Source organism: Babjeviella inositovora, assembly GCF_001661335.1.
Source record: "Babjeviella inositovora NRRL Y-12698 unplaced genomic scaffold BABINscaffold_10, whole genome shotgun sequence".
Taxonomy (NCBI): Eukaryota; Fungi; Ascomycota; class Pichiomycetes; order Serinales; genus Babjeviella; species Babjeviella inositovora.
In genome coordinates this window covers 483,855-498,604 of record NW_017566847.1, presented here as the reverse complement: position 1 = coordinate 498,604, position 14,750 = coordinate 483,855, and the positions used below count along the sequence as shown (strand labels likewise).

General features: G+C 46.9%; 7 protein-coding genes across 7 annotated transcripts; 5 read left to right on the top strand and 2 right to left on the bottom strand.

The window, feature by feature from the left end:
• Positions 1-133: 133 nt before the first annotated feature.
• TVP18 (Tvp18p) lies at positions 134-677 on the top strand (the record flags this gene model as incomplete). The annotated part of the gene is made up of 2 exons (XM_019131918.1): positions 134-213; positions 263-677. 2 exons carry the CDS (start codon positions 134-136, stop codon positions 675-677), a joined length of 495 nt encoding a protein of 164 aa, XP_018983903.1.
• Positions 678-3,960: 3,283 nt separating this feature from the next.
• BABINDRAFT_168298 (uncharacterized protein) lies at positions 3,961-5,265 on the top strand (the record flags this gene model as incomplete). The annotated part of the gene is made up of 1 exon (XM_019130580.1): positions 3,961-5,265. One exon carries the CDS (start codon positions 3,961-3,963, stop codon positions 5,263-5,265), a length of 1,305 nt encoding a protein of 434 aa, XP_018983902.1.
• A 467-nt stretch (positions 5,266-5,732) lies between these two features.
• BABINDRAFT_162780 (uncharacterized protein) lies at positions 5,733-7,950 on the top strand. Its single transcript, XM_019129535.1, has one exon. It carries the CDS (start codon positions 6,200-6,202, stop codon positions 7,844-7,846), a length of 1,647 nt encoding a protein of 548 aa, XP_018983901.1. The 5' UTR covers positions 5,733-6,199; the 3' UTR covers positions 7,847-7,950.
• Positions 7,951-8,482: 532 nt separating this feature from the next.
• BABINDRAFT_39333 (uncharacterized protein) lies at positions 8,483-10,150 on the top strand (the record flags this gene model as incomplete). Its single annotated transcript, XM_019131921.1, has 1 exon — positions 8,483-10,150. The coding sequence occupies one exon, from the start codon at positions 8,483-8,485 to the stop codon at positions 10,148-10,150; it is 1,668 nt and encodes a 555-aa protein (XP_018983900.1).
• A 162-nt stretch (positions 10,151-10,312) lies between these two features.
• BABINDRAFT_162777 (uncharacterized protein) lies at positions 10,313-11,497 on the bottom strand. Its single transcript, XM_019129534.1, has one exon. The coding sequence runs from the start codon at positions 11,418-11,420 to the stop codon at positions 10,602-10,604; it is 819 nt and encodes a 272-aa protein (XP_018983899.1). The 5' UTR covers positions 11,421-11,497; the 3' UTR covers positions 10,313-10,601.
• A 548-nt stretch (positions 11,498-12,045) lies between these two features.
• On the top strand, positions 12,046-12,705 carry BABINDRAFT_162776 (glutaredoxin). The gene has a single exon (XM_019129533.1). The coding sequence runs from the start codon at positions 12,076-12,078 to the stop codon at positions 12,478-12,480; it is 405 nt and encodes a 134-aa protein (XP_018983898.1). The 5' UTR covers positions 12,046-12,075; the 3' UTR covers positions 12,481-12,705.
• A 10-nt stretch (positions 12,706-12,715) lies between these two features.
• Positions 12,716-14,144, bottom strand: BABINDRAFT_52526 (ribosome biosynthesis protein). The gene is made up of 2 exons (XM_019132178.1): positions 14,107-14,144; positions 12,716-14,061 (listed from the first exon to the last, which is right to left on the bottom strand). Exons 1-2 carry the CDS (start codon positions 14,122-14,124, stop codon positions 12,772-12,774), a joined length of 1,308 nt encoding a protein of 435 aa, XP_018983897.1. The 5' UTR covers positions 14,125-14,144; the 3' UTR covers positions 12,716-12,771.
• Between the last annotated feature and the right edge of the window lie 606 nt (positions 14,145-14,750).

Below are 14,750 nucleotides of genomic sequence, written 5' to 3'. Positions count from 1 at the left end.
TTATCCTGCGTTTAGCCCAAACTCATGTCTGCAATTACAGCCATGCAAGTATTGCCTCTAGATTAAGGCTGTGTCACTCATTGTAAGACGTAGTGATTATACATCAACCGGACTATCGTATACCACGGCAACCATGGCTTTCAAAGACTTTTTAAACTTCTCCGGCTTCTCCGATGACTTCAAGGCCAGAAACTACTCTGTGTACGGCCAATGGTGAGTATTTTCTGCTTCTGTTTCTGCTTCTATGCTAACCTACGGTTAGGACCGGTATCATCTCGATTTTCGTGTGTATCGGTCTTGGTATCGCCAACCTCTTCCACGTCAGTGTGGTCATAGTCTTTGGCATTATCTGTATCGTTCAAGGTCTTATCCTTGTGTTTGTTGAAATTCCATTCATGTTGAAGTGCTGCCCGATGTCGGATAACTTTGTCAACGCAATCACAAAGTTCGAACAGAACTGGTGGAGAGTGGGGTTCTACGTGGTTATGGCCTTGGTCCAGTGGTTAAGTTTAACCGTCATGGTTACCAGCTTGATCTGTCCTGCGATTATTTTAACCTTTGGTGCTGTTTTCTACGCCATTGCTGCCTTGAAACATCAGGAGTTTGTCAAGAGTTCCATGGTCAACAACGGTGGTAAGGTTGTCGACAACCAAGAGTTCATCAGACAAGTGTTGTAAGCGAGCCACTATAGCTGAATGGGTTCCAAGGTATGATTTAGAGGAATGTACCCTGGCAGTTGAGGTAACCCAGACTTTCCCATCCCCGGATAGGGAACAATTCCTTTAACTTTTTCTGTACTATATTTTGGGACAATAGTGCAAGTATTTTTTTGTGCTTTATTTGAATATCTTTGCTTAATTCAGAGCGTGCTATTAATAAGGGGTGTTGTAGGAGTTAAGTCCTACTGGCGACGGATGGCTTTATTCTACAAAGTTATTATATCTATAATTTGGGTTTTATTTTTAAAATCCGGTTGAGGTCATAAGTCGCGCTGCTTGTTTCTCCAGACGTAATAGTATCTGGTACCAATCAAGATGGAGAACATCAACACCGCCATTACAAACAACACCCTGTTACCGGTTCTGTACAATGGAGTGTCGTTTTTTTCGTACACGAAACTGGCAATAAGGCTGCCTAGCTGCACGGAAATGCTGTAAAACAAGGGTGAGATAGTTCTGGAGTTGGTGGACACCCAACTGACACAAACGGCGTGGAGATATGGGTTACCCAAGACCAACGTGGTGACAGTGTAAGTACCCCACTTGTTAGTCATGGTTCTAGACTACCAACACAACACCCCTAATAACGTCACGGTATAGAACGGTTGGAAAAGCGACATGAAAGTTCTCAGATTGAACTTAATGGCGCACCACGAGAAGGCAAAAGCAAGATAAAATGGAGCACTAGGTATGGAATGCTTAACAAATTTGTGTTGATAACTGAAACCCCCATTTGTCTTTGGTTAAGGAAGGGTACGCGGTAAGGGTATTTGTTGGAACGTGCGCAATGAGACCAATCAAGTAGATTGGCCACAAATCGTAATCACAAATACTCCTCCACACATGCCGTGGCACCCTGAGTCAATCTGATACGGCGCGACGTGATCGTATGAACAGAGTGACTTACCGTTACAAACTATAAGCGTTGAAACATTAGAAAGATCACATGTACCATGTCTCTGTCAATAGCTGGCTAACATGTGTTATATGCCTTGAGTAGGAAACTTAGAGATATGTTGGTTTTATACAAAGAGGCCATGCAGCCTCTGCATGGGAGCCAAGGTGTATACATTTCAGACTCATATGGTTCTTAACCGAATATGTTGGATAAAGAGCGGAATCCAAGTGGCAATGTCGAGGAAACCTATTGGCCTTCGAAGATCAGCGCCGTTTTGGTGTATAATTGAGATCTAGTTCATCTTTTCTCGGCTAATTCCAGGGCTACGAATCTCTAGAGCACTATCACTGTTTTCTTTCCGTCTCCGGGGCTTATACTTCAGAGTTAGATTTAAGCATAAACAGCATCTATTTTAAACACATTAGTGATGATATACTGAGGTACGAGTACCGCTAAGTTGTGGAACTGTGGTCAGTAACGGATACGACAAAAAACTGTGATCTGGGGTAGGAAATTAGACATAACTGTGTTGGTATACAAACGCATCTTTAATCCAGGTATCAAAACTTATAAATAACATACATGTAGTAACTTATAAAGTTAATATTGCTACAAACAATATGTTTTATAGTTGATGTGAGGGACATTTCGGCCTACAGTATGCCCAAACACTTGGTGAAGATCAAGATTGTGACCTGTGTACTACCCATATTTTGATTCATCGGTAAAGATATCGATTCCTTGTTCCGAAAACAAAGATATGCATGAGCACGAAAATAAAATCACACGATAAGGAAAGTGCTGGTGTTAATACGTGGCAACGGAAAGTATAGATTTTTATATATATTCCTACTACATACATGTGTATAAATTAATTCAGCAATACAAGGTCCGAATAAGTACAGATATAGAAAAAAGGTCAATATAAAAGTACAATTTGTGTAATACATGTATATTATACTTTTGTATCAAAGGTTAATTTCTGGTTATTTGAAGTTATATCCTAGCTTGTTATAGATATATAAACATTCAGATTAAGGTTAATACTTTAAATAATATTTATCAATATTATGATTATAAATCGAATCTAATACTAAACACGCTACTATTTATTTAAAAAAAAAACTCATACCCTATAACCAGATTAGCATATCTCTGGAAATATAAGTATGGTCAATAAAAAATATACAGATAAAAACACATTCGAGCGTTGTTTCGATACTAGAACTCTGCATGTCAACATACATGCATAGAATTAATCGCTAGCCTCCCAGGTCCTACATGTCGTCACTGCGGCTCAATCGAACATACGTGGTGAAGATAACGCATGCCAGACATGTTTACACCTTAGATCTTTGAGTCACAGCCCAAGACAGGTACACGTTAATCCATTATACAATATTTCCTCGTCAGCTGGTATACCTGGTAGACTGTCTTTGAAATAACGTGCCACTTTGTTCATCGTATGCATCTATTGGGAGCGGAAACCGGAAGTGCTGGTGCACCACGGAGCCAGGCATTCAGTAATCCCGGTGGTCTACGATCCCAAATTGGTACCCGATTAACAATATGCGTTAATTTCTAGGATTCCAATCGACCGTATTCTCTTAAATCTGAACCCAATGCGCCGTGCAATTTTAGCTGCTTCCCAATCGGAAAGACGGCGTTCTATACATGTGGGATAACTACAAGCGGCATTGCCTTACTTTCCGGTCTGCTTGTACATAACGCGCGCTATAGATTCGTAACCTTTAATATTTTCACCAGAGATTCTTGTGAGTGGCGTCATGGAGCCATATTACCCAAACCTGCCAGTGTCTTGGCGTTGCGAGAATTATGCCGCACAGGGGAAGCCACGTGCGCGCTTATCTCCCCGTACATTTCTTAAAATGACGCAGGCCTTAATTACCTTTTCCCACTTGCGCCACAGGTAACATGGGCTGTCACAATACTAGAGGGGGGTAGCAATAGTAAACGCTCAACCAGATTACCAAGACCTCGCAGTACAGTCAATCGAGGCACAATTCCATAAATTTCCACGGGGTATTTGCTATGAGACCTCTCACAGTCGAGAGGAGACTAATGGGCGCAGGAAGGTCCGGGGAGCACTGGCATGACAGCCCTACATACGTATGTAGTGCATATCCTGTACATATACTTTGCCAATTAATAAACTTTGGAGAGGTCACCGTCGTACAATCGGGGCGGTCTTGTGATGGTTAATTCTAGCCTCTGAGCAACTTCGAGGGATTAAACACATCAAGTTGGAGCTTGTATAAGGATATAAAAATCCCATCCGTCTGATTCAATTACACTCCTTATTTATTAAACCACAAGACCAAAATGCACCCACGTGCCTCACTGAGCTTCAGCTCTCAAGGTTCCTCCTCCACCGTATCACCGAGCCAGGCTATACAGACCAGCGTGCCTTCTGTGCCGCAAGCGGATAACGACGAGCTCTGGTCGTTGTCCAGCGCGAAAACATTGGTAGATTGCTTCCTCCAAGAGCCGAGATACCAGTTTGACTTCAATCGCCAGGCTGCCTTGCTCACTATGTTCAACACTCGATCCGAAATTCTCATCTTCCCCTCGTCTACCGCGCTTCAGACCTACAAGTTTTGTAAGAAGTACGCCAAGGTCTATCCCGAAAGAGTGCATTACTTCCAATCACAGGGGTTAGGCTCTCCCGTGTTGGTAAAAAGCTCCCCAAAACCATCGTTGAACATATTCTCCAGGCCGAAGACTAATGTTCCGTGTATCACGATTTACAAGTACATCCAGCCCCCGCTACCAAACCAGAAAGAGGCCAATATGGATAAACATGAGTACGTGAAGGTGTACGAGAAGCCCGTTAACGACAAAGCGTGCACAGCCTTTACATTGGCCTTTACCCCGGATCCTCTTAGCCCCGAAAACAATTTCCAGATCACGATGTTGAGTCACCATTCCAAGAACTATATCGACTGTATGGTGAAGGGCACCAAATTGCGGATCATGGAGAGAAAAACCAAGAACAGAGCCACCAATATCTCCAAGAGCCTTGTCAAGGCGTTGGTTCTCGACGATGAGATGGAGATCCTCAATGACTACTACAGTGAAAACTTACCTGAAACTGGGACTGGTAAGGGCAAAAAGCAAGACTCTGGTAGTATTTCCCCCGATTGCCACTTAATGAACGACTACGCATACATCGACTCCGCTCCGTTACGGCTTTTCTTCAGTAATTTTAGGAGAAGTCCACAGAGCTTCAAGGATATCGCCCAGTACACCTCATCCACTCTCGATTTCAGCGCAGAAATCCCCGAGGAAGAGACCATCACCATCTTGGAGAATAGTGGCCGCACGGCCGATTCGGTAGCCCACGAACAGTTTGAGGCGCGAAGGCGGACAAAAACGTCGTTTCCCTCTTCGGTAGCAGCTGAGAATGCCTTTTTGTTGCCTGATTCGCCGTCCTTTTACGATACATTCCTGTCCTTTTCACAGAACGAAAACTCCCTTATTTTGAGTTGTATTTTGATGGTGGCGAAGGAGCAGAAGATGAAGCAGAAGTGCACAGGATCGAAGCGGCGCGAGGCGTTAGTCAGTTCGTGCGATTCCACGGAGACGAACTACACCGGGCAACTTGGATTGGGACACTTGGTAACGTAGTGAGGGGATATGGGGATGGAGGGTTACGTGTAACAGGATTTACACGAACCAAATCTTCAGACGTCGGTCCTGTCTGTTGTGATTAATACATAGGTTTATACTCTTTTAATCGATCAATACAGATTTACTAGGCAGAATATTAGAGGAGAAAGGGTGGTGCCACTCCAGAGTAGTTACGGAGGTCTCATTGATTATCCAACGGTATACTCAATTCCCTTAGATAGAGCATGTGGTTGTATTTCCGATATAGCCTATTTCACACGAGAAATTCTAGTTTACAGGTGCTAAGCCCTTTCGGATCAAATCCTGAACTATAATTTGTTAGGGCTATCGCTCTCGATCCAGAGCGGCTAGTGATTACTAAGGTAATAAGAGACATTCCAGTTGTGGGGCTGCATAGTCTCAACGTTTGCACCGTCTGAGTTCTTATCGGTTTTATCTTGTGGGTATGGGTATGTTGTTACTGTGACCAACCTCGGATCGGCCCGCGTTTCTCGGGACATGTGTGAAAAGCTAAAAAAGCAATAATATGCACCTACATGGACGAATGAGGTACCCTCAAGCGCGCGAGCCAGAACTTTTCCGCGCCGGTCCCTGTGAAGACGTCCACGGAGCGCATGGCTGCAACGCGGAAGAATGGATGTGGAAACATGTATGCATGGAGTTAGTAAGTGAATTATGAGTGAGGTTTGGCCATAAGACGGAGGTTCTAACAGTTACAAAAGTTTTGAACAGAATTAGCATATAGGAGTCCATCTTCACCTTTGTATATAACCCCTCTATTCCTCCCGCGTGACTAACATCTCGTCAGCCATCTTACTAGGGACCTTCACAAATCATTAGGACCCCAAATCATTAAGACCCCAAATCACCAAGACCTCAAATCATTAAAACCCCAAATCATTAAGACCCCCACAAATCACACATTCCAGCTATGAACGACTCGGAAGGAAAATTGTCGGTGGCTGACACCTACCAAAAAGACCCAGAGAAAAACGATGGACAGGAAGAGGCAGGCTATCCCGGTGCGGCAGAAATCTCGGAAGCCAGGCCGGAGGTGTTCACCTCTGCCATCCAGGAGTACATGGTGGTGATGATCTGCACGCTTGCAGTTGCGGCTGCTTCCATCTCTGGCGGCTGCTACCAAATGTCACTAGAGCACACAGGGAAATACTTCAACATCAACGGTGGTCTGTTGACGTGGGCTATCGGTGCGAATAGTTTGGCCGTCGGGGCGTTTCTTCTCCTTTCGGGCGGGGTTGCGGACGCCTTTGGCCGCAAAAACTCCTTGATCATCAGCATTATCCTCTACAGCGTGTTTAATTTAATCACTGGATTTATGCAATCCTTTATTTCGTTGTGCATCTTCCGGGCGTTCATCGGGATCTTTGTTTCGGCCGCAACACCCGCCTCGGCCGGGATCTTGGGGGCCAGCTACTCTCCTAGCAAGAGAAAGAACCGAGTCATGGCTTGTTTTGCCGCCGGTGCACCCTTAGGCTACATCGCTGGGTTGATTGTCGGTGGTATTGCTACGGAATACCTCAGCTGGAGGGCCTGCCACTACTTTTTGGCCATCGTCTACATCTTCTTAGCGCCGCTAATCTACTTTTACGTCCCCCAGGATGCAACCTTAGACAGGAAGACAGTGATAGCGAAGCTAAAGTCGTTAGACTACTTTGGGGCGTTCCTCATTATCAGCAGTTTTACCCTCATTGTCTTTTCCTTGACCCAGGTGGATGTCACGCAGGAGAAGTGGAACACTCTGTACATCATCGCGTGCCTTGTGCTCGGGATTGTCATCCTTGGCTGCTTCGTGGTGTACGAAATCTATATTCCCGAGGACCCGTTGCTCGTGGTGGAGCTCTGGAAAAACCGCAACTTTGTCATAGCCGTGGTGTGCATGGGCTTCTGTTGGATGGATTTCAATGCGGTGCTCACCTACTATGCCACTTTGTACTTTCAGTACATCAAGGACTACAGCCCGTTGCACACCACTGCGGTCGCCATGCCCATGGGTGTTGCGGGTGTCATGGTGAACGTCTTTGCGGGCTTGACGTTGCATCTTATTCCTGGCCGTCTCTTGATGATGGCCAGCACTCTTTCGTTCTTGGCAGCTGCAATCATCTGGGCCACCATGGGTTACGACAGATCCTACTGGTCCGGGCCTTTCATCAGCTACGTTCTTTCCGTCATCGGGGCTGACTTGGCGTATAACGTTGTCAACATGGTTTCCCTTTCCTCCGTGGCCAAGCACTTGCAGTCCAGAGCTGCCGGGACGTTCAACACCTTCATCCAGTTGTCTGCCAGCATCGGGCTAGGGGTCTCTTCCGCTATTGTCAGCGCCACATACCCCGCTTTTGGGACCCCTGAGGGCTATGCGAACAAACTCGGGTTGTTCAAGAGCTTTAAAAACGCATACTGGTTTGGTGCTGGCTGCGCAGGGGCCGCATTGGTTCTTTCCTGCTTTTTGCAAGTGGGGACCGCTGGGGATCAAAAAGACGCCGAAAGAGATGCTAAGTTACAGGCTAAAGCGGAGCGTGAGCGGTCTGAGGGGTTGAGCAACAAGATACTGAATGCGTAAGCTTCAATAGATTGCAATTGTATACGTATCTATTGCATGACCATTATGATTAGAGTATTTAGAACATAGCTTTTTCACTCGGATATAAGTTTCGTCCGTCCAACCTCGGAGATTGTAATCGCCTTAATGTGCGGGGTTCAACACAATGGTAGTTGTGCATCCTCCCAAACATATGCCATTTGACATATCTGCCCCTGTAAAAAAAAAGTTGAACCTCTGGTGAGAGAATTGTGGGGAATAATGTCTCTATGTGGCTGGCACGGCTATTGCCGCAAAACGGCAAAATGCGGAAAAACGTGCATCCGCGAGCGCGAATAGCCTTGTTTCCGCGTCTAACCGCAACGGCCGGCTGCCTCGAGGCAGTAAATTCTTTATTCGTACCGAAAAACTTGCATGCTGCATGCAACAAGGCGCCATCTGCCAAGGGAAGGACTTCTACGGCCGTCAAGGTGGAGAAATTGTATCAGATTTCAACCACGCGTTTCAAAAATTTTCATATGTATTTAAAGATGACCTTTTCCTGTTTGCAATGCTACTTCTAAAGTATTCCTGGAACCACATTCATACCACGTTGCTTGGATCCTGGAATACACCTCAACACACACTCACTTGCATCTCACTCACTAGCATCCTTCAATGACTAACTCCATACGATCCGAGTCTTTATCACTCAAACTATCTGGCCACAACACCCAAACATTCCATCTCAGTGGTACTGACAGCCAACCAGATCTCGAGAAGGGCGAACCAACTCCCGTGGCAGTCATATCGGAGGCCAGACCCGAGGTTTTCAAATCTGGGTTACAGGAGCTCACGGTCGTGATTATCTGCACCTTTGCCGTCGCTGCTGTCTCCCTTTCCAGCGGGTGTTACCAAATGTCTCTACTGAGTGTGGGCACATATTTTGACGTCAACGGTGGACAGCTAACCTGGGCCATTGGGTCCAACAGTTTGGCCGTCGGGGCGTTTCTTCTTCTATCGGGTGGAATTGCCGATGCCTTTGGTCGCAAGAACTCCTTGATTGTGAGTATGTTCCTCTACTGTGTGTTCAACTTGATCACCGGCTTTATGGAATCGTTCATCTCACTTTGTGTGATGAGAGCGCTAATCGGGGTCGTCATCTCTACGGCCACTCCCGCTGCGGCAGGTATCTTGGGGAGTAGTTACGGCCCCAGCAAGCGCAAGAACAGAGTAATGGCCTGCTTTGCGGCTGGTGCCCCCTTGGGTTTTATCGGTGGTTTGGTGGCGGGTGGGATTGCGGCCCAGTTCTTGAGCTGGAGGGCTGTGCACTACTTTTTGGCCATCGTATACATAATCTTTGTGGTGTTGATCTACTTTTTGGTGCCCCAAGATAAGACGTTGAATAAGAAGGAAGTGCTCCATCAGTTGAAAGCCTTGGATTACACCGGTGCCTTGTTAATCGTCAGCAGTTTTACCCTCATTGTCTTTTCCTTGACCCAAGTGGATGTCACGCAGGAGAAGTGGAACACCCTGTACATCATCGCGTGCCTCGTGCTTGGGATTGCCATTCTTGGAGGCTTTGTTGCATACGAAATTTACATCCCTGAAAACCCGTTATTGGTGGTGGAGTTATGGCAGAACCGCAACTTTGTCCTTGCCGTTGTATGTATCGGCTTCTGTTGGATTGACTTCAACTCCATCGTTACCTATTACGGTACGATGTACTTCCAGTATGTCAAGGGCTACTCCCCGCTTCACACAACCGTGGTGACCATTCCAATGAGTATCACAGGTATCCTTGTGAACCTCTTTGCCGCCTTCACCTTGCATATTATCCCTGGCCGTTTCCTAATGATCTTTGGAATCTTTTGTTTCCTTGCATCGTGCCTTATTTGGGCCACCATGGATTACTACAGGACCTACTGGACCGGTCCTTTCATCTGCTATGTCCTTGCGGTCATCGGGGGTGATTTATGCTACAATGTCGTCAACATGGTGGCTCTTTCCTCGGTTTCCAATGATTTACAGTCGAGAGCAGCCGGTACCTTCAACACATTTATCCAGCTTGCTGCGAGTATTGGCTTGGGGGTCTCTTCCGCCATCGTCAGTGCCAAATATCCTGAAATTGGCACGCCCGAGGGTTACGCCAACACCCACGGTTTGTTTGATGCGTATAAGAATGCCTACTGGTTTGGAGCTGGCTGTGCGGGTGCCGCTTTGGTATTGTCTCTTTTCTTGAAGGTTGGCACCGCTGGTGACCAGAAGGATGCCGATAGAGACGCCAGATTGCAAACCAGGGCCGAGCGTGAAAAGGGGGCTGCCAGTGAGACCGCCAGTTTCTAAGCTGGCTTCTCCATCAAAATGGTCGAATCCCATTGAAATATAGATTGCAACTTCCGTTTTGATTTAATAGTAAGCTTCGTTGTTGTAGTAAGCGTGTACCTGTCACGTGGTAGGGATCAATATTCTATATAAGGAGGTCGATCCCTCCCTCCTTTATCCTATATACATTATAGAGGTAACCAGCATTACTTATTACTATAAGTAGATATTCTACCCTTGAGGTAGAGATATACCACAGTTGTATTGACTTTTACAATGTAAAAACATTGCTCACATGCCACTGGTGCTTGAACCTTTGAAGGAATGGGGGGGACAATATCTAATAGTTTCTTAGACCGGTAGCTACATACCCAATCCGTTTGAAGCAAGAATAAAAACCAGGCACCCTTATATTTCCAGATATACTAATACCCCTGAGGGTTCAAGCAATAAACCTATTAATGAAACAAGCTTACATTTTAGAGAGACGGCCCGCCAAGTGAGACCCTCCGTCGATTGGTAACACGACACCGTTGAGGTAGTCACTGCCAACACCGCCACACAAGAACTGGACGATCCCCATAAAGTCCTGGGAGTTACCCAATCTTCCCCTTGGGTTGTTCTCCTTGTAAGTATCCCCAATAACCTCCAACAAACCATTAGACATCTTGGTAGGGAAGAAACCAGGCGCAAGGACATTGACGGTGATATTGCGTGGACCCAACTCCAACGCAAGAGCTCTACCCAAGTGGTTCACACCAGCCTTGGAAGCTACATACCCGTAGGTACCGCCCATGCCCATATCAGCGCTGATGCCAGCGATAGAACCGGTGATCAAGATTCTGGCAGGATTGGAAGGAGTACCGTCCTTTTCCAACAAGGACAAGTGTTTTTGAATGGAAGTAAAGACTGCGGTAACGTTTAAATCCAAGATCTTGCGAACGGCCGAGGCAGGGTGGGTCTCGATCCCCTCACCCCAGGATGCGCCGGCGTTGGCGATCAAGATGTGGAGCTTGTCGACCTTAGACACGACAACCTTGTAAAGAGCGTCCAAGCCTTGGTCGTTGGCAATATCAGCAGCAACCCCGATGATTTGGCACGTTGGATTGTACTTGGCGGCGATAGATTCAAGGTACTTCTTGGCCTCCTGGACCGCCTTGTCCTTTCTGGAAGTAATAAAGACGATAGAGATCTGAGCGCGGACTAAACCCTCGGCAGCGTCGAGGCCCAAGCCTCTGGAGGAACCAGTAATAAGGGCATTTTTGCCAGAAAGGTTGATTGGAGCAGACATGTTGTGCAAATATTTATAACTAAATCCTTGTGGGTGGATGTGAGATATTCACAAGGGGGACGCTGCGGCTTTAAATAGCAATGGAAAAATACCCCACATCGTCCTTGTGATGGTTTCGGTACGCGGGAAGCTGGGGCGGTTGGCTGCAGTTCTGTCTCAGCCGAACTCCGATATAAGTCACGTGATCATGGCCTAGGATGACAAATTAGCAGATACGTCGCTGACTTGATGTTTGGCTGGGGTACTATGGTTTCAAGGCTCGGAGACGAGATTCCGAGAGCCCCCCCACTAATTATATTGGAGTTTCTAAGCCCAAGTCTGTACCGTGATGATATATGCCGAGAGCGTGGAAAAAGCTGCTAATCGGCAATGCCAAGCCTCTGCCAAAATAGGTATTACTAAATAATCCAGGAGTGACGTTTCTCCCTTTTAGAAGGAAATAAAAGGTGTTTGAGCTGGAATCTCCAGTAAGTTGATGAAAAGACTCAGTCTTGGCTGGATTTTTCATTTCCCCACCTCTTGTGCAGCAGGCTTAACGGCTGTACGTGCCTTGACCATTTTCCCGGTGAATCAACGACCAAAATGCTCCACCATGAAAAAAGTCAACCGTATACGGAGGAGCCTTATCGCTCTTTAGCGTATACAGCTCCTCGTCATGTTTGTCGTTTACGTTGTTGCTTCCATCTACATCGTTATAAAAATGTACCAGCTTTTCCGCAGATTCTTTTCCACCGCTCCCGCTACCGACCCGGCAGTCCTCCAAAAAGTTCAGTCATTGATCGCGTCTAACGCCGTCTTTGTTGCCTCCAAGTCCTTCTGCCCATACTGCTCCTCCACCAAGCAGACCTTACAGAAGATGAATGCCCGGGCAGAGATTTTGGAGTTGGACAAAATCGCCGATGGCAGTGCTATCCAGCAGGCTCTTCAGGAGATTTCCGGCCAGAAGACCGTGCCGAACGTGTTCATCGGTGGTAAGCACGTTGGTGGCAACTCTGATGTGCAAAACTTGTACCAACAGGGTTCTTTGAGCAAGTTGATTGAGGAGGCGACCAAGAAATAACGGGTGGATATGTAATACAAAAAGGTGGACACCGGGTCTTCTCAATAGATATGTATATATATAGTGGAATCAAACAGGATTTAGGCGTAAACGCGACCCTAGAAAGTCGAATCTAGATGTTAACCTGATATCAAAATAGAATGCAGCTATTGAGTCAAACAGCATGGCAGTTGCCTGTTAGCTAAAGGAATCTAGTGGTTTGGACTTTAGCAGCTACAACTTGGTGCAAAATGCTGACGCAACTTTGATCTCTTCAGTTAACAATACATTATAATATACAGTGATGTCCCCCTAGTACGTCTTGGCTGGACGGCCGCCCTTCTTGTTCTTGGTCTTGCCCTCGAATCCGGCTCTCTTCTTGTGTCTGCCACCGTCCACAACCCCCTTCATGCTCTTCAACATCTTTTGTTGCTTCTTCCCCTTGACCCCCTTGTTCTCCTTTCTCAACTGCAAGTTGTCCTCTCTTCTCTTGACCTTGGCGGCAATGGAAGCGGTGACGTTCTCCTTTCTCTCGACCCACTCGCCAGCGGACTTTCTCTTCCCGGCCTCTTTCTTTCTCAACGACTTCTTCAACAAGTTCACGTCGTCCTTGACCTTTTTCCCCTCGGCCTGCGCCATCACTCGTGTCCACTTCTGCTGGTCCTCCTTCTTGGCACGGTCCTCGGGCGACAACGTGCTCAACTTTTCCTTATTCTTCTCGATGCTGCGCAAATGGGCTTTGATATCGTTGTTGGCCGGGCCCTTCTTCTTCTTGGAAACCGTGCGGATGGCGGTCAAGTCCGATGTCACCTTGGACCCATCGGAGAACTCAATGTTCTGGAAAAGTACGTTGTTGGCGGTGGCGGTGTCGACCTCGCCCTCAGAGTCGTCGTCTGAGGACTCGGAGTCGGACTTTTCCTTCTCCATTTCCTCGTGCCGGCGCTTCTTCAGCTCCTCCTTCTTTCTCTTGCGCTCCTCCAAGATCTGGTCTCTGGACTTTGGCGCGCCCGGGACGTTGGTGCCCGGTGCGCGACGCTTCTGCTTCAACGCCTGGATTCTGTTTGCAAGCTTCTCTCTCAAGAGGCGGAGGTTTTCGTCCTTCGCCTTCTGCTCTTCTGGACTGAGTTCTTTCTTCACTGGCGCGGCCCGAGCGAGCGCCTTTGCAGATTTGACCTCAACCTTCTGGCCTTCGTCATCGAAGGCCACGTCTAATTCCTCGTCAGACTTCAACAACGGAACGTCCAGGCCCGACTCCAAGTCGGAATCCACATCCATACCATTGTCACTCATGTCGCTGTCGCTCGCTTCGGCCTCACCGGCTACAGGCTCGGTCGGTGCGACCCTCTTTCCCGGAAGCACCACCGGCTTGGAGGTTTCCTGCTTGTTGTCCAAGACTTCTTTGGCGGAAGCACCGAAATTGTTGTAGTCGTCGGCATTTTTGGCGGCCTCTGGGTCCAACTTGGCGCGCTTGTTCTCGCGCAACTCGTCCTTGGACTTTTTTTTCTGCTGCCACTGGTCCTGGGTGGCGGAGTCGTAGTAGAACTTGGCTGGGATCAACGATAAGAGACCATCGAAAGCGGAAGAATGCGTCTTGAGACGTTCCTATAGGTTAGTACTGCCATAGCTGGGGCTTTAGACAAAACTTACTTCTAAAGACTTGCTCATTGTGTCGGGATAGTGCAGAGCTTGCAAAACAAAACGATAGTAGCCGGCGAAAGTTTTCAAGTACTGTATGCAAAACCATTTAGAAAAAATAATTTTCAGCTTAGGTAAGCGCGCAGGCGATGAGCAGCCGCGCCATCAGTGCAGGAGTGATAAGAGACAGAGGGGTGACTGAAGGTTCATTGATTGTGTCATTGTCTTTTTACAGTTAATGGTTGATTCAAGTTAGATGTGGATTTACGGAATGGCCAATAAATTATGGAAGCGCGAGGCAAATTGGTTTAGGTGAAGAGGGTGAACGACGATTTCTTATGCAGAGTACAATTTTCCAACTTCGCCAGTAGGGGTGGGCCAATTATTTCGAATACAACCCGGGAGGAGTTTACCGAGAAAGTGCCAAACAGGACAATACCATGGGTGGAGCCGTGAAGAAGTGGTTTAAATAGATCATTGGAAAAGTATAGACGGAATATTTGTTACGGGTCGCACCTCCACCCATGGCGTTTTTACTCGATTAATAAACAAGCTTGATAAATTAATGGCAAAGCTCAAGGTTTACACCGTATTAAAATTGAAACCCCTAAGGCATAATCCCATGCTCCGCAGTAAAATACTTGTACCGTTGAAAG

Coding starts and splice junctions, on each gene's coding strand:
- BABINDRAFT_162777 (XM_019129534.1), bottom strand. CDS start 11,420: ATGTCTGCTCCAATCAACCTTTCTGGCAAAAATGCCCTTATTACTGGT.
- BABINDRAFT_162776 (XM_019129533.1), top strand. CDS start 12,076: ATGTTTGTCGTTTACGTTGTTGCTTCCATCTACATCGTTATAAAAATG.
- BABINDRAFT_162780 (XM_019129535.1), top strand. CDS start 6,200: ATGAACGACTCGGAAGGAAAATTGTCGGTGGCTGACACCTACCAAAAA.